Source organism: Schistocerca gregaria, chromosome 2 (assembly GCF_023897955.1).
Source record: "Schistocerca gregaria isolate iqSchGreg1 chromosome 2, iqSchGreg1.2, whole genome shotgun sequence".
Classification (NCBI taxonomy): domain Eukaryota; kingdom Metazoa; phylum Arthropoda; class Insecta; order Orthoptera; family Acrididae; genus Schistocerca; species Schistocerca gregaria.
Genome location: NC_064921.1, coordinates 95,567,459 through 95,586,931, shown reverse-complemented (window position 1 = coordinate 95,586,931; position 19,473 = coordinate 95,567,459). Strand labels below are relative to the sequence as shown.

The window sequence follows — 19,473 nt, the reverse complement described above, 5'->3', positions numbered from 1 at the left end:
ACTCATCAGTGTATGTAACTTGTGAGTTTCTCTCCGAGATTAATCGATATTTTTTCAAAGGGATTCTAGACTCCCTTTGCTGACTAAACCTCTACCTGCATGGTTGCCGCGGAAAGGGGTGTGTGGTAGGGAATGCATAGTCACCGACCGTTGTCAATTGTTTCTGAAACATATTGAAACATGATTATTGTTCCGTTTCGTAGAGACTGACGAAGTGTCTCATCGGTAGATCATGCCGATGGCACGATGTACACCTGGCCAATTAAATTCTTTTTTTGGCGGGACTGAAATAAAGCCTCCTGCAAGGAATAGGGGCATGTCAGGTGTCTTTATTTCATTTAAGATCCTTTAATCCTCAAAGCGTCCTGTATTCCTCAAAGTGCCATTGTAATTAGGTAATTGATTGGTTAGTGGAGAATTCACTCATCGCAGTGGCAGCCGAACGAAATGGTCCAGAGCAGGCAGGAGCGTTGCCCGGGTTTTGGATGTTGCTAGATTTGGGGGGGGGGGGGGGGGGAGGGGACCAAACAGCGAGGTCATCAGTGTCATCAGATTAGGAAAGGATGGCGAAGGAAGTCGGTCGTGCCCGTTCAAAGGAAGCATCTCGACACTTGCCTGGAGTGATTCAGGAAAATCACAGAAACCGAAATCATGATGGCCGGACGCGGGTTTGAACCGTCGTCCTTCCGAATGCGAGCGGGTCCAGTGTGCTAACGACTGAACCACCTCCTTCGGCGATACGGTTTTTCAGACGTTTAAATTTTAACGAAAACTCCCTACCACCTGAAAGAGAGCATTACGTCGTGCGTGACAAAGGCGTGCTTTGCGTAAGGCAGATGGCGAACCGCCGAGTCTGAAACGAGAGAATCTATGACAAGTTTAAACTGTAACAGAAACTTCTCCTCACCAATCGGTAGAGATAACTAGTTTTCGGCATGAGACAGAAATCCAGAACGGAAAAGCGACAGAAAACGCGTAGCCTCAAACGGTGCATGATTGGAGCGTCTGAAATACAGTAATAACGTGCTCTTTTGTCTGGTATGTGGCGAAGGGTGTTTGTTTTTCGCTCAGTACGTATGAGAGTCACAAATTTTGCGGTTGATTTCAAACTAACTTAATAATGAGCTAGAGACTTGAAACGTTACCATAGCTCAGAGATGGATAAAAATGCAGTTAATTCGCTGTCTTCCCTTCGTAATGGTGGGGTGAAGGGTACTTTGTGTATGGCTCCTGCTATTTCCGCGTTTTCTTGTTCCAATTTTGAATGTTTCGCGGTAAGAACGGTTGCCGATAAGCTTGCACGTAAGTTCGAATCTGTCTAATTTTTAGCTTCAAGGTGTTTTCGCGCGATGTATGTCCTGAATAATCTTATAGTACCTCTTTACTGCAAATTCATTGCATGATGTCTGTGCTTGTTGCCGTTTTTCGTGTAATGCATGTCGTCCGCCAACTATGAGCGACTGTCATTATATGAGATCGTGAACTTAAAACAATAACTTAGACGTTTGTGAGTTCTGATTCTCATATCTGTTAATAACAGCCGCTCGCACCTTTGCAAATTCCGTACTGTTTCCCGGGAAACGGCAACGTACATAGAAATCATGACATGACCTAGAAGTAAAAACATGCTAAAAAATCAGTCACCCATATATCTGACACAAAACATTACACACAGAAGGAACAGTCAATTTGAAACTACTCAGATGGGAATAAGTATGTAATCTGTTTAATATATCAAGTATAATCGCCGTAACAGTTAATACATTATTCCACAGTGAGAAAAGTCGGTCAGTGACTTAACGGAGAAATGTTTGTGTTTGGCTATGGCACTGTTATTGCACCCAGGCTTGCACTATTTCGGCTGAAGCAAATCGACGGACACCAATGTCTTTTGAGGGCTTCAAATTTATGGAGAGGGCGTAGGGAGAAACAGGACTGTAGGGAGGATGTATAAGGGGTAAGAGATTCCCAGCGAAACTTCTGCAGCGTACTCGAAACAACCTTGCCAACTTGTGGACCGGCCAACATGTTGTCTGGGTTGTTTCGAATACGTTGTATAAGTTTTTCTGTGGGGCCCTTACACGTCCTCCACACAGTCCCGACCTCTCCCCTAGGTATACTATGTAACCAAAAGTATCCGGGCACCTGGCTGAAAGTGACTCACAAGTTCGTGGTGTCCTCCACCGGTAATGCTGGAATTCGATATGGTGCTGGCCGACCCTTAACTATGATGACAGCTTCCACTCTCGCAGGCATACGTTGAATCAGGTGTTGGAAGGTTTCTTGGGGTATGGCAGTGCATTCTTCACGGACTGCCGCACTCAGGAGAGGTATCGATGTGAGTCGGTGAGGCCTGGCACGAAGTCAGCGTTCCGAAAGATCCCAAAGGGGCTCTATATGATTCAGGTCAGGACTCTGTGCAGACCAGTCCATTACAGGGATGTTATTGTCGTGTAAACACTCCGCCATAGGCCGTGCATTATGTACATGTGCTCGATCGTGTTGAATGATGCAATAGCCATCGCCGAATTGCTCTTCCGCAATAGGAAGCAAGAAGGCCTGTGCTGTGATAGTGTAACGCAAAACAACAAGGGGTACAAGCCCCCATTATGAAAAATACGATCAGACCATGATACGACCGCCTCTGAATTTTACTGTTGGCACTACATACACTGGCAGACGACGTTCACCGGGCATTCGCCATACCCACTCCCAGCCATCGGATCGCCACATTGTGTACCATGATTTGTCACTCCACATTTGTCACTCCTCACAACGTTTTTCCACTGTTCAATAGTCCAATGTTTGCGCTCCTTACACCAGCGATGCGTCGTTTGGCATTTACCGGCGTGATTTTTGGCTTACGAGTAGCCGCTCGACTGTGAATTCCAAGTTTTCTTACCTCCCGCCCAACTGTCATAGTACTTGTAGTTGATCCTGATGCCGTTTGGAATTCCTGTGTGATGGTCTGGGAAGATGTCTGCCTATTCCACAATACGACGCTCTGCAACTGTCACCTGTCAGTCAACGAACTAGGTCTGCCCGTACGCTTTTGTGCTGTACGTGTCCCTTCTCGTTTCCACTTCACTACCACATCAGAAACAGTGGACCTAAGGAGGTTTAGGAGTGTGGAAATCTCGGGTGCAAACGTATGATGCGAGTGACTTCCAATCACCTGACCACGTTCGAAGTCACCGAGTTCCGCGGAGCGCCTCGTTCTGCTCTCTCACGATGTCTAATAACTACTGAGGTCGCTGATATGGAGTACTTGGCAGTAGGGGACAGCACAATGCACCTAATATGAAAAACGTATTTTTTGGGGAGTGTCCGGATACTTTAGACCAAATAGTGTATGTCTGGATTCCTGACGAAGGAATTTCGTGGCCTTCGATTTGCTTCGAACGAAGAGGTGCACGCCTGAGTGCCGTCGTCGTTTCATAGCCAAACACCAACTTTTTTCCTCGAAGGCATTGCCCGATTTGTCCCACAGTGGCGATTATTTTATTCCTATTAAATAGTTCACATACTTATTCCCATCTGAGTTTTTTTATTTGACCACTCCGTCTACTAAGGTATTTTACGTAATGTAATTAACGATGCTAATTTTGCATGTTTTTGAATAAAGAAACCCACTGAATGTGGCTATACTTCACCGAAACCAGATTTGGAAGTTGTATAAACAAAACTGATTTGCATTTTGGTGGAGGAACAGTTCCATATTGAAACTTTCCGGCAGATTAAAACTGTGTGCCCGACCGAGACTCGAACTCGGGACCTTTGCCTTTCGCGGGCAAGTGCTCTACCATTTTTTTTTAATCTCACTTTTGTTCGCTTTCTTTCGTTGCATCTGCTAGGGGCGGACATCGCAAGAAATCCTTTTAAGTACGTTGTTGATCGATTGACTCAGTTTTTTTTTATTACAAAGGACTACTAACCCTCTGGCCGAACACGCTGAGCTACCGTGGCGGCACCATCTGAGCTACCGAAGCACAACTCATGCTCGCTCCTCACAGCTTTACTTCTGCCAGTGTCTTGTCTCCACCTTCCAACCTTTACAGAAGCTCTCCTGCCTCTGTAAAGTTTGGAAGGTAGGAGACGAAATACTGGCAGAAGTAAAGCTGTGAGGAGCGGGCATGAGTCGTGCTTCGGTAGCTGAGGTGGTAGGGCACTTACCTGCGAAAGACAAAGGTACCGAGTTCGAGTCTCGGTCGGGCACACAGTTTTAATCAACCAGGAAGTTTCATATCAGCGCACGCTCCGCTGCAGAGTGAAAATCTTATTCTGGAGTTCCATATTGTTTCACGCGGACACGGGCGGACAAAACGTGAGTTCAAGTTACAGCTATAATTTTCAAAACAATCACTAATAGTGGTCTCGAAGTCGACTGAAACGCCGTCTTCGCAGTATCTGTAAATCTACTGTAACCTTCGTACGTCTCGGCCGCGCTACAGCCACTTTTCGTGCCAGGTTTGGCAATCATGCTTACTAAGTAAGTCACCCCGTATACCACCAAATCATCTGCAATTTCAGTCACGTATTTCTTCTTCTATACTATATGCGGACAATAAGTAAAACTTTGTTGCGAGCTGTCCTTCCTGGTGGTGCAACTATAAAATCCCTGACCAGTTTACACGCACAGTCCACAGGGTACGTGTTGGACACTGACCGTGATGGAGAGGCGGCGTGGCTACGCGGCGCACGTCGGAGCCGTTGGCGGTCCCGGGGGCGGCCGCGGTTGCGGCTGCATCTGCGCCGCCGCCGTGCAGAGTTGCGGGGGCGGCAGCGGGGGCGGAGGCGGCGCCCAGCTTGAAAAGCCGCGACAGCCGCCACGGCCGCGGCAGCGCTGCGTCCTCCATCTCAGGCCACGCCACGGACGCCGTCCATCTGCTGGACACAGACACAGGGCTCTCGCTGTAGTCTCGAGTACACTCTAGGGGTTGGTGCGGAAGTATCGGACAGGGGACTGTTACGGGACAAGAGCTGTTTATAAGGCCTAGCCTTAATGACAGCACCCTTCAGGTGGGAAACTGCCCTTACAAGCGCAAGAATCAGCTATGACCAACGGCTTGAGGATGCACAAGCCAATGGAAATCACTGCATTAGGGACACATAGTGTGTATCCACGGGACATGTTGCATGTAAGTGAAAAAAGTGTCAGCATGATCTCTCCGTTCTCAAAACGTTCCATAATAGTCCCCCATTTGGATCTCCAGCAGGGGATTGCCTAGGTGGAGGTGACCTTGAGAAAAACATTGAATAATCGGTGAAAGGATAGCATTCAACGCGTCGGGGTGTGGAATGTCATTTGCTTGAACGTGGTAGGGATGCTAGAAAATCTGAAAAGGGAAATACGAAGTCTCAGTCTAAGTATATTGGGAGTCAGTGAAGTGAAATTGAAAGAAGTCAAGTATTTCTGGTCAGATGAGTATAGGGTAATACCACTAACAGTAGAGTCTGGCCCCGTAGCTGAGTGGTCAGCGTGAAAGATTGCCATCCTACGGGTCCGGGTTTGATTCCCGCTGGGTCTGGGAATTTTCTCCACTCAGGGACTGGAAGTTGTGTTGTCTTCATCATCATTTCATCCCCAACCGGCGCGCAGGTCGCCCAGTGTGGCGTCGAATGTAGTAAGACCTGCACCAAGGTGGCCGGACCTGCTGTGCAAGGGGCCTCCCGGCCAGTGACACCAAACACTCATTTCCATTTTTTACCAGCAATAGAAAATGGTGTAACAGGAGTAGGATTCGTTAGGAATAGAAAGGCATGGCAGAGAGTGCCTTACTGTGAACAGTTCAGCGACAGGATTATTCTCATCAGAATCGCCAGCAAACCAACATCAGCAACGATGATTCAGGTATACATACCGACGTCGTAAGCTGAAAATGAAGAGACAGAGGAGTTATATGATGATATTGAACGGGTAATTCGGTACGTAAAAGGAGAAGAAAATAACTGTTATGGAGAAATGGAATGCAGTTGTAGGGGGAGGAGCAGAAGAAGGGTTACAGGAGCATATTGGCTTGGAACAAGGAATGAGAGTGGAGAAAGACAAATTGAGTTCTGTGGTAATTTTCAGCTAGTAATAGCGAATACTCTCTTCAAGAATCACAAGAGGAGAAGTTATACTTGGAGAATGCCCGGAGATGTGGGAAGATTGCAGTTACATTACATCATTATTAGACACAGATACCAAAATCAGATACTGGATTTTAAGGCGTGCACAAGGGCAGATACAGAGTCAGATCACAATGTAGTAGTGATGAAGGGTAGGCTGAAGTTTAAGAGGTTAGTCATTAAGAATCAATACGTAAAGAAGTGGGATACTGAAGTATTAAGGAATGGAGAGAGATGCTTGAAGTTCTCTGAGATTATAGATACAGCAATAAGGAATAGCTGAGTAGGCAATTAAGCTCAAGAGGACTGGACATCTCTGAAACAATAAAACACAGAGATTGGAGAGAAAAACATAGGTACAAAGTAGGTAGGCCTAACTGCGAAGAAACCATGGCTAACAGGAAAAATACTTCACCTGATCGATGAAAAAAGACAATACAAATATGTTCAACGAAATTCAATTATTGAGGAATGAAATAAATAGAAAGAGCAGGAAATGTAAGACTAAATGGCTGCATGTGAAATGTGAAGACATCAAAAAAGAAATGATTGTCCTAAGGACTGACGCAGCACATCTAAAAGTTAAAACAACCTTCGCGGAAATTAAAAAAAGGGTGGTAACATTGTAAATGCAGAGGAGAGTTCGGATAGGTGGAAAGACTACGTTGAAGGCGTCTACTAGGAGGAAGATTGTATAAGTCGGGCGATATACCATATGATTTTCGGAAACATGGCATTCACACACTTCCGAAGATTGCAAGTGCGAGAATTATCGCACATTTGGCTTAACAGCTCAAGCATCCAAGTTTAAGATAAGAATTACATACACTAGAATAGAAAAGAAAATTAAAGATGTGTTAGGTGACAATCAGTTTGGCTTAAGGTGAGGTAGAGGCACGAGACAGGCAGTTCTGACATAGTGGATGACAAAGGAAGCTGGACTAAAGAGAAATCAAGAGAAGTTCTTAGGATTTGTCGTAGTGGAAAAAGCATTCAACAATACTAAATGGTGCAAGATCTTTGAAATTCTTAGGAAACCGGCCGTGCGGTTCTAGGCGCTTCAGTCTGGAACCGCGTGACCGCTACGGTCGCAGGTTCGAATCCTGCCTCGGGCATGGTTTTGTGTGATGTTCTTAGGTTAGTTAGGTTTAAGTAATTCTAAGTTCTAGGGGACTGAGGGCCACAGATGTTAAGTCCCATAGTGCTCAGAGCCATTCTTAGGAAACCAGGGGTAAGCTGTAGGGAGAGACGAGTAATACACAACATGTACAAGAGACAAGAGGGAATAATGAGAGTGGAAAAACAAGACTTTTTTATTTCCTAGTATTTTTCTTGTGAAACAGGTTATTTTTTTTATTTCCCACTAAGCTGGTTTTCTTGACTCACACCCTTTTGAAAAAAGACCGATGCATGCGCAGAGCGAGTTGGGTCGAGCTCCTGGTCATGTGACTGCCAAAGTGAACAACAAGCTGCGAAGTCTTCTCCAGAGGAATCCTGAATATTCTACAAAGAGCACATCTCAAGTCAATGATCCAAAGCTACCCTGCAGTGACCACACCACCTTAAAATACGCGCCTGTGACGTTGTGTGGTGAGGAAACGAGCTTCTCCAGGCACAAAACTATCCTCACTGACAGCCATTACTCTTAGGAAAGTTTTAGTCCCCCTTAAACATCCCAACAACAACCACCATATTAGGAAAGGAAAACTGGAAAATGTACTCGTGATGCAGTGCAACACTGCAACCCGCATCTCGTGGTCGTGCGGTAGCGTTCTCGCTTCCCGTTCCCGGGTTCGATTCCCGGCGGGGTCAGGGATTTTCTCTGCCTCGTGATGGCTGGGTATTTTGTGTTGTCCTCAGGTTAGTTAGGTTTAAGTAGTTCTAAGTTCTAGGGGACTGATGACCATATATGTTAAGTCCCAAAGTGCTCTGAGCCACTTGAAGAATTTTGAAACACTGCAGGAACTAAAAGTGACAGGTTGCGTTAACAAATTTAGAATACTTTAAACAAGAGGCGTGCAATAGTCAAAATACGGTTTTAGTTTTGGATAGGTGTTACTCTTTTCATTCAACTTCATGTTATTTCACATACATGAAAACATTTAAAAATTAAGTACTAGCTAGTTTCAAACGCTACAAAAAGTAAGTATTATTTTCGTATTTTGTTGAGAAGTGAGTATTTGAATTAGATGATGTGTAAAAAAGATTAATGTTTTTAATTACGTTTACATGAAGTCATATTTTATTTTTGTAAGGTAATATATACCGTTTAGGTCATAAGTTCTTGCGTATTTCGCTTTTTTGAGGACATTAAATTCCAAGTGCTAATAGTAACGAAGTACTACTCATGTCAGCCGGCCGGTGTGGCCATGCGGTTCTAGGCGCTTCAGTCTGGAACCGCGTGACCCTTATGGTCGCAGGTTCGAATCCTGCATCGGGCATGGATGTGTGTGATGTCCTTAGGTTAGTTTGGTTTCAGTAGTTCTGAGTTCTAGGGGACTGATGACCGCAGATGTTAAGTCCCATAGTACTCAGAGCCATTTCAACCATTTTTTGAGCCACTTATGTCACTTCAACTACGGCAATGGTAAATGTGAAATGGGGGTGTGTATGTCACAGGTTTACTTGACTACGTAATTTATACGTTATATTTTAAAGCAAAGATTAATCAATCCTGTGTTGCAGATGTTCTCTATTAACAGAGACTTGTAGCGGATTTCTCTTGGCGTCACATGGCACAGAAAATATAAACAAGATTAAAGTAAACGTGTAATCTAAACAACAAACTCTGTTGTGAAAGAATTCCTAACTTACATATTTAAGAAACAATAGAAGAAAAAACACTGAAGATGCCACAACTGTTGTAAAAAAGTTTGAGGATTACAGAACAAGGATGACCGTCTTTCATTTATTATTACATTCTGCAGTGACGGGAAGAGTGTTCAAAATTCCGTAACGATAATTTTCTTACACCTCAAGAGAATTTTGTGTCATAAATATAATTTATCTCTTGAGGCATGACATGTCTCTAAACTCACCAACTCATATCTATCAAGAATAGTAATTGTAGAGTCCCCCTTACCCACGGATAAATTTCAGCGGACGCTGATGACTCTTCATCCAACGAGTCTTCACCACACACTGATTTGCATTATTGAGAGTTCTTAATTATTCACATTTCTTACTTAGTTATCCACTTAAACCTTCATAATACTGCAGCAATTTCTGGGAATCTTCCAGGCTGATTAATGGGAGAGATATAGCACGTTTGAATATAAGATTTAAATTTTACATATAGTAATAAGAGGGATAAATTGCTACTTGCCACATAGAAGAGGATTTGTTGTGCCGCAGACAAACACAACAAAAGGACTGCTAAACATGTGAGCTTTCTGCCAAAAGGCCTTCTTCTAAAATACCCAACTCACACACTCATTCACGCAAGCGCAACTTTCATGCAGATGACCATTTTTCTCTAGCCACTGCTGCATGTTTTCTTCATGTACGGGGCAGAGTTACAGATGGAAGTAATACGTTGCCGTACTGAATTGTTCAGGTCACTGTAACCATGAAGAGGTAAATAACTGTTCCATAACTGGATTGCTAAGTTTTTCGAGACACTTTTTTGGAAGTAACAAAGCCGTTATGTTTCACCTTCTGAAGTATCTAATGGTCCAACAATGACAGCGGCAATTAAGCGACCCATAGGATCAGTTGACTTTCTGTTTCAAGTACAGATCTTTTTATTATTTATTTCATCTTCAATGGTTTTCATTACTTCGTCGTAACATTCGCTTAAGTAACATTTTCAAAAACTTGAGATATTGGGCATAGATTCGTCAGTATGCTTCTCAAAATCTGTCTTAATGTTGCATTCTGTAGTTTGCACAAAGCGACTCTGGCATCAATAAAAAGCTTTACGTATATCGAATGCAAACTGTCATTTTCCACTAGGTGTTGCAGTTGCTATTGGAAGCAAAGAAATCTTTTACCCTGTAACCTTGTAAAGTGTATTTTTATGTTTGATAGTAATGATATGTTGAGAAATGAAATATTTTGGGCACAAGTAGTTTACCATCAGTAAAAAATACGTCGAGTTCCAAAGTAGTAATTTAACTTCACAGGTCACTGCGTAAAGGAACACTGAATTTCGGCATGTTTGTAGCTGCCTTGGGCAACAACGTCGCCATTAAAACTAGTTGTTGCGTTTTGAGGGGGTGTGATCCAGTGGATCCAATGGGAAGCCAAGTAAACACAAGTGTTATTTAAAACCCTTACCTTCTTTTTTTTTTGTTACTTCTTCTCAGGGTGATATTCATTTTTGGTTTTAATAATGAAGGAACAGACAGTAATCAAAAAGGAAACAAAAGGCATTTTTCAGCTATTTGGCGGTTGTATAAAAAGACAGAAAAGTGCTACATAAATCAGTGCCGTTTCGATCACAAAAATATAAATCGTACACATATCACATAGTTTTGAGATAGACTAACGACATTTACATAGACATTTAGCCAAACGTCCGGACCTGGTTATTATGTTTTCACAAAATAACGAAATTGCGGAGCAATCAATGAACCAAATACAGAACGGGTATGAATCTATCTGGAAGTCGAGAATAAGAAACTTTATTGCGTTCCGTATGAAATTCAGGAAAGAATTTAATATTTGTTTTTGAATGGATTTATCGGAAGCAGCAGATGCATTCGGCAGCAGTGATTGAATAAAGGGAATTAGAGTAGTTATTGTTGTGTAGCAGCTGGCACAGCAATCAAATCTTTTCAATATCACAGCTTGCTATGAAAGTGATTGCTTTTGCCCAAAGTAATTCTAGAAGCGGCAATTTCCTGCCAGATGCATGTTTGTTATTGCATTAGAACACTGCAATATTCCGAGTAAACAGTATGTCATCCGTCGGGATGGTGTGAAACAATATTTCCAAGATAGGTAAACCAATAACAATCGCGTGGTAGCATACAAAATGAATCAAAATATTAAATTTAATTTAATAAATATAGGAATGGTCTGTTTATTCCTATATGCTGACGGAAAAAAATCGCAACTCCAAGAATGAGTTGTGTGACATATAGGAAAGTCGGTAGGCGTGTTTCTACATCTGAAAGATGATGTCTATTCAGATTTCGTGCCATTCAAATAAGAATGGAGCCACCATGAGGATGCAAATCAGGTTTGTTTTAAATATACGCCCAGCATTAACCGTTCCTGTATTGACAGACCAAGTGCAACAGCCATGGAAGTCCACCCAACAAACTGACGTCGGGCTCCTGTACAAAACAATGGATGTATATTTGCAAGCTAGGATTCAGCAGACACTGGTTATTAATGTACCAGCATTTCACATCTGAAACGGTCTTTCTCGCACTTACATCAACCTGTTATCTTGCAACGCTTAGCATTTAAATATGCTAAGCAGGCAGACTATTTTAGAAATTTCACTACTCTGCATTATTTCATGGCCTTGGGATTTTTTTAACCGTCAGTGTGAAACCTTATACTTACCTGAGATCTTCAACGGATCACTCTGTACTTTTGAAAGGGAAAATGACTAGGTCTAATTCACAAAATTCATGTTCAATGGAAACACTGTTTACTGATGGAGAATTCAGCTTACGTTTCAGGTACCTAAAAACATGACCGGGTTATTGCCATGCGCTACAATAATACTCTGAAATTATTGAAATAGAGAGAAGCTATATTTACGTCCTAACCAGGTAGCAGCCCGCACAGAAGTGGCGCATTGGGCCTCTGTGTTTGCTATACTTTTTGAAAGGCGATAAAATTTATATTATTTCTCTAACCCGTTAAGTACAGTATATATTGCCTTACTCTGTGATCTAGACATTCAATATGGCGTAATCTGTCACTAAATTCATACACTAGTGATGACACTGTTGAGGCTTGAGACTAAAGAAAGCAAAGTTTTTAAAAAAAGCTTTGTAACTCGTGTGCACCCAGTGTCTGCTTATATTTAAATACTGAATTAATTTATATTTTCTTGATTTTGCCTGTATATTGCGGCCTTCTTACAGAACCAGGTTTACTCTGAAATCTCGTTTCGCAGGACAGAGCATATCAGGTTACAGTTGTGGGAAGGGGCCAAAATCAGTTACTGTCAGTTGCACAAAACATACACACACTTAATCACACATGCCCTTAAAAGGATTCAAAAACAACACGGCTGAAGGCCCGAACACAATTTATTAAAATTTGCTCTAAGGAATACACACGGCTTAAGGTTCAAATGGTTCAAATGGCTCTGAGCAGTATGGGACTTAACATCTGTGGTCATCTGTCCCCTAGAACTTAGAACTACTTAAACCTAACCAACCTAAGGACATCACACACATCCATGCCCGAGGCAGGATTCGAACCTGTGACCGTAGCAGCCACGCGTTTCCGGACTGAGCGCCTTAACCGCGAGACCACCGCGGCCGGCACGGCTTAAGGCCTTAGTTATAAAAAAGAAGTAAATTTTTGCATAAAATCTCAGCTGAAGGCCACATACTGAACATTGAAGAACTTAATGCTTAGGACCTGAATAAGAAACATTTAAAACAGAGCAAAATCTCCGTTTTTTAAAAAGTAAGTTTTAAACAGTTCAATCTTGAAACCTTAATTTAAGTCGGCTGAATGCCTTACTTTAAAATTGAAGCAACTAAATTAATAGACGGCTGAAGGCCACATACCGTACTTGAGACAAAAATCACAATCTAAAAACAACAGAACAATGGTGCTCAGAAGTGTTCCAAGGATCAGCCTGAGTAGGTAACTGTCTTAATGTTAGGTGAGACAGGCAGCTAAGAATAAGATTAAACAATTAGGTGGCAACCCGACCCAAGGACGGCTGAAGCACCGACCAACAACATCATCAATTCCGCTGCGCCGACCAACGGCACTACAACGGAAAATATCAGCCGAGGACGAAGATACCCGGCAGCACGCCAAAATTGGCGTATAAAAACAGCCAAAGCACGATAATCACTCCAAAACATGAACAACATCAACGGCTGTCAAACTACACGCGGTACGGACAGCATCAACACGACGAGGAAACACTGCGGAACACTACGCTAATGCCCTCGCCGCGGAGACCTCCTAGCTGCTCTGTCCCAACCGACCGACTGCCTATTCCAGTACGCAGACAGCATTAAAATAACTGCACAGTCGAAATTTCACAAGCTAGCAATACAAAAAGACTTCCACAAGAACTCGAACTTTGGTAAAAGCAATCACTGTGAAACAACCAGGACGAATGACAAATCGACACATACAGAGAACCCGAAGCGGTCGGCGACCAAATGTACGTCGTCCGATGAGACGACCGACCGAATGATCAACCAAGGTCGTCCTCACTTCAGTCATGTGTGTCAGCAACAGTCGGGCGAGTCTTGGCTGTCCGGACCTCACTGCAGCTCCATCCCGACTCAACTCTATGTCCGTTCGGAACGGGGAAACTACGACCTGGGCACACTACCTCGGACGCAACCATGCAGAGATAACACTTGCCCATTGGCCACCCGACATCTCTGCACAAGGAAGGAACCGACCCACTTCCGGCAAGATGACAGACTGACGAAGCGCAGAAACGGTCGAATGATCAAATACACGTCACCCGATGAGACGACGGACTGAACGCCCAACCAATGGTCGTTTCCGCTCCAGTCTCCTTGCGTGGGACAGTGCATGTGTGTCGCCAACGGTTGAGGGAAACCACAGAGCAAGAATACCCATGGAATGATCACACCGTACTGCGCATGTCACCAACATTACACCAAAGGTCCGTGCCACACTCGAACCCTGCCATCAGCTCTTACCAACTGAAGCCGCGGCTCATCTGTCCCGGCAACGGTTTCCCAGTCGTCTATGGTTCGGCCGTTGTAGCCACGAGTCGAGGAGAGGCGCTGCACGCTGCGTTAGCAAAGAAAGTCGCGTCTCTCGACTTATGAACGTGACACGACCGCCATCTGTATAAGAACATGTCGGTATCCTATGACGCTTTCCACCTCAGTGTAGTGTTTTGCGAAATAGGTGACGAATACTTTCTTGTTTAGAGATCGGCCATTCATTCAAAACATTTTTCTTCAGCTGTCACTTTCCATGTATCCACCTTTAACGGAGTGACGCAGGAGAAACTTTTACGTTATGTTTCTTTACGTACTTGTGTGTGTTTTCCAGAAGAGAAGTTTTTGAGATATATTTTCTCCTCGCATTTTACGTTTTTTTCAATTCCTTTACTAATTTTAACAATATGCCTGTCAGCAGAGTTCAGAGTTCAGTATCGCCGCTAAAGACCTCGAATTCATGCGCCCAAATAATTCCGTCATCATCATCATCGTCATCATCTCAGATAACTGCCAGTTTTTTTGCACCAAGTACCAACATAACAAAATTGAACTTCATTGACATCACCGTCCGTGGTGCCAGGCCGATGCTTCGTAGAGCAGAACGAGAGGGAAAGTACGGCTCGTCGGCCGTCGATCGGGACGGCGTTGACGCCTTATCGGAGAGTGGACTGCTGCAGCGACAAGCGACAGCCTCTGGCTTGCGGCTTGGCCGCGAGCAGCTAATCTGTGAGTGCAGCCAGGCGGTCCTGTCCAATTTGCTGGCTAATGGCGCGCCAAGCAGGGCCGCCAACGCTGCAAATCGCCACAGCGGCGCCTCGCCGTGCCCTGCCAACTCGGCGGTCCCGTCCCGGCCGCTGCTCCGCCACATTAGCTGGCTTCCTGCCAAACTGCTTATGGACGCAAATTGAGTCCGGTGACCTCCGCTGATGACCCAAGTTGCGCGCGGGGCTTCCGGCCGGCCGTGAGCTGCAGCCCCTCTCACTGGAAATGGCTTTCCGGTTAATTCGCGGAGGGACTGGTATCGCGTGAAATGTGTCCGGAAATTATAGACCATTTCCTGCAGATGTCTTAGAGCAGATTTCTTTGTTATTTCGACCTCAGCGTCGCTACAGAGTAAGGAGCATGACAGTAAAGTTAGTGAACATACAGGGTGATTACAAACGACTCATCGGGTTTTGGATAAATGTATTTCACAATGTATTGCACCGAGGTGACAAACGTCACGGTTGGTCGGTTTATTGGGGAAGACGGCCCAAAACAGCGAGGTCATCAGTCCCACAAAAGTTAAGGGATAGCTATACGCACCTATAAACATGGCTGTAGTATCGCGCACACAAGACATAAAAGGGCAGCGCACTGGCAGAGCTCTCATTAGAAATCAGGTGATAAATGTGAATAGCTGTCCGACGTGATAATAGCCACACGACGGGAATGAACACCCTACGAAAGCGCGTGGTTGAGGACAGCCGCATGGGATATTCCATTTCAGAAATATTTAGGGAATTCAGTATTCCGAGATACACTGCGTCAAGACTGTGCCTAGAACACCACTCACCACAGACAACGCAGTTTCCGACGGCCCTCACTTTACAGCCAACAGCAGCAGTGTTTACGTAGAGTTCTCAGTACTGACGGATAAGCGACACTGCGTGACATAACCGCAGAAATCAATGTGGCACGTACGACGGAGATATTGGTCAGGACAATGCGGTGAAATATGGCGATAATGGGGTATGGTAGCAGATGACCGATGCGAGTGCCTGCAGCGCCAAGCGCCTTTCCTGGGTTGGTGACCATATCAGTTGTAATCTAGACGACTGCACAACCATGGCTCAGATGAGTCCCGATTCACTTTGCACCAGCTGGTAGTGTTCGAAGGGGGTACTCGCCCCACGAAACCGTAGACCCAAGTTGTCAACAAGCCACTGTGAAAGCTGCTGGTAACTCCGTAATGGTGAGGGCTATGTTTACGTGGAATGGATTGCGTCCTCGGGTCCAACTGAACTGCCCATTGGCTGAAATGATTATGTTTGGCTCGTTGGAGACGATTTGCAGGCATTCATAGACCTCATGTTCCCAAACAACGGCGGATTTTTTATGGATGACCAGGTCACCGAGCTACAACTGTTCGTGAATGGTTTGAAGAACGTTCTGGACAGTTCAAGCAAATGATTTGGTCACCCGGATCGCCGGACATGATTGCCATCGAACATGTATGGGATATAACCGAGTGGTTAGTTCGAGCACAAAACAAAGCACTGGCATCACTTTCGCAATTATGGACAGCTATAGAGGCAGCATTGATTAGTATTTCCGTAGGGGACTTCCAACGAGATGTCGAGACTATTCCATGTCCAGTTGTAGCACTATACCAGGCAAAAGGAGGCTCAACACTGTATTATGACTTTTGTCACCTGACTATACATAACAAATAGTCAGTGAGACAGAGTATGAGAAATTAGATTTTCCAGTTTCGTACATTATAAATGTTCCATGTGCTCTCCTTGTGTTAGGCGAAAGGCATCTATGTTGTGACAAAATAAAACACATACAGCTGGTAAAGCTGTCTTTATGATTTTATTTTATGTTGTTGCAATCAGCTTCAACGCTTCAATGCGCCATCTTCAGACTTTTGTTGATACGGTACGGATCGATATGATTCCTATATATATCACGTCAGTTGCCAGCATAACTGGATACACAGATAATGTGACAGCACTTCAACCAGTAACTGTCTCCTTCAACAGTCGATATAACCACAATATGTTTTTTGGCTTATTGTCTGTATGCTGTGCTGTTTTCAGAAGACATTCTGCACAGTAGTGTCGGAATACTTTTCATACTGCAACACACAAAATGCTTTCTGTTGATTAGTCGCCATTTTACCACATTTTTATTAGGTCGCTAGCTTGCCTGACTGCAACTGGTATTAAACTAACTTCTCGATGAGCTAGAGGCTTGAAACTGTAAATGTATCTCTGAACTGCATGACAATGCAATGTTAAGTCGCTTTACTGTCGGTCTGATCAGCAGGGGTCGGAGAGGGGGGGGGGGGGGGGGGTAAGAAAATTGGCAACACTTGACGTGTCAGCTGCCCTGCAGCACCTCTGTCTTGTGCGGGTAGTATCAGAGTGCGTTCCATACAGTTTGCTAGCAGACGGGCACAGCTGACCAAAGAGAGGCAAGAGCCTGTACAACAACCTGCAACAGCTTTCGCTATCTGCAATACTGTATGGCCATACCGCGATATTATCATGTACTGAAGTCACTATTGTGGCCACATATTGACTTCTACATACATATATGTTTCATTTGATTGTTGGAAGAGTTCCGTTTGAATCTCTAAAAACCAGAATAAAAGAGGTAGGCACTGTGGTTAAAGTTGCTACCACAGACTGTCTTAAGTAACTGTCCTAGTAGCCTCTGCCAGTTAAGGTCTTAATTGCATTATCTGTATGCTAGGTGCTTCGCATAACGTTACCTCATTTCGATCGCTCCACTAGAAACAGGAAGTAATGAACCATCTTGAAACTGAATGAAGTGCCGTGTAACCTTTGGATTCCACATAGCTACATAGTTACGTACATAGTTATCTTCCTGTTACTTAAAAATAAGCAATATTTATAGTAATATTCAAATTGTCACTGTTTAATTCAGGTGTTTTTTTTCTAAAATTGTTAACCGTAGTGTGAAATAGAGGGAAGTTGTAGTACAAATGAAAAACAATACCGATTTACTGTATTCAGTAAAAAGAGGCAAAATTAAAACAATGGCTAAACAAAAAATATGAAACAGGTTTTAAATACTTCGTTGAGCTTATATAGAACGTTTTTTTGTGTTATTCATTATTAAGCTTCATAGTTATCCATAATAACTGGAAACTTTTTCCTTTGATCGTGATGAAGTACCTTCTATTGAGTAAAAATTAACAACAATAATTTTTAGATTTTTTAACGTTTCTGCATGTAATCTGTAACATCTAGAGTAACTGCTCTGGTTTGCATAAAAGCGCACAGTTTAAGAGATGAATTTATATAATGCAATTTATATTTTATAAGTATTTAGAATAATAGTGGACTGACACTGAACGATGTGCGGCGCTAATTACGTGAAAAACAAACAAACAAACAAAAAGCAAAGGGAAATCACCGGTTGCCGGTTCCTCTCTCATATAATCACTTATATTTCTTCCCCTGGCAATGCCACCAATAGTACCGGTAATCCTACCATTTACTACTTCATTTGTGTTCTGTGCCAAACTACCGAACAGAGCGCTACTCTAACTTTAATTAAAGATGAGTAGTATACTATACGTACCGAAACCAAGACGGAACAATAAGAGCGGGAAACCAAGCAAGAAATGCTCGGCTTTAAAGAGACGTACAGGGATGCAATCTCCCTCCCCTTTTCGTTCAAGCAATGATGGAAATAAAATTATGTATCGGGAATGGAAATAAAATTTAGGGTGAAAAGATATCAATGGTTATTGATGAGTTACTGTCCCCAGTGAATGTGAGGAGGAATTACAGAACCTGCTGAACAGCACTGAGGTGGACCACTGATCGCCTTCAGCGATCGATCGGTTTATCTTTCCTATTTACGGCTTTTGATCTTTGTCAGAGAGATTAGTGAGCGCAGCGGTAGAGTCTTTGGAGGAGTGTGCAGTAAATAGTCGTGCCTTGGCTGTCAATGCGAGAAGGCATGCAGTGAATTCTGCATTGGACTGGCACGTTATAGCGTGTAGGTTGCACTGTGTGTGCCTCTAGCGGGAAATAGTGGCTTGTATGAGGAAGTAAACACGTCCAGCCTTGCTGGAGAGGAACGAGTACGCCGTACGCAGTTGCTCGTGGAGGTTCCAGTACGGGCTGTTGGTACGGTGCAACGAGCTAGCAGCAGCTCGTAAGGAATTTTGGAATGACGACCTCGGTGTTTGTGTGAGACGCACAGGCGAGATTCGTTATAGGTTATCCATTCCGGTTTCGCTAGGTCATCATTGAAATCAGTACCCTGCTGTTACGGTGAGCATCAATATTATTTGCTTCTGCAGACTACTGCGAAAGTGCGTACCACTTTCTCAAGTTTCTTCCGCTATCGCCAGCCGTTCTAGTTAGTCGTTACGCAGTTTGAACTGCCTGACTGTACTTATTGATCTGATCTCTGTGTCGGCTCGATCTTCCCATCCCTGCACTAAGATATTTTTCCTCTGTTTCTTTAACGGCTTCACGGAGAGAGTGTTTGCTGTGTACAATTTGTCTGGCGTGTTGCTATCTAAGTGTGTCTGTGTAATTGGCGGCTGGAGCAGCGAACTTGTATTTCAGGAACAAAATGTTCCCATGCGGTGCCAACGTATTAACGTGGGGCCATCATAATTCAGTTTAGGTTCTCATTTCTGTTATTATGGTAACTGAATGTTTGTAGATTTGTGGACACCCCCACGGTAAAGTGGTTGTCGGCGAGCCGGCTCTAGTGTAGCGGCGAGGTAACGTGTGAGCGAAATGTG

The 19,473-nt window shown here is 43.8% G+C and overlaps 1 protein-coding gene across 2 annotated transcripts in view; it reads right to left on the bottom strand.

The window, feature by feature from the left end:
- LOC126336418 (synaptotagmin-15-like) overlaps window positions 1-19,473 on the bottom strand; it is a 680,000-nt gene that overhangs the window by 236,797 nt on the left and 423,730 nt on the right. The window contains exon 3 of one of the 2 annotated variants that reach the window (XM_050000110.1): window positions 4,667-4,887. In XM_050000110.1, coding sequence (XP_049856067.1) covers window positions 4,667-4,856 — 190 coding nt within the window. In that variant the 5' untranslated portion in view covers window positions 4,857-4,887. The remainder of the gene's footprint in view (window positions 1-4,666; window positions 4,888-19,473) is intronic. The other variant, XM_050000111.1, reaches the window with a different exon arrangement.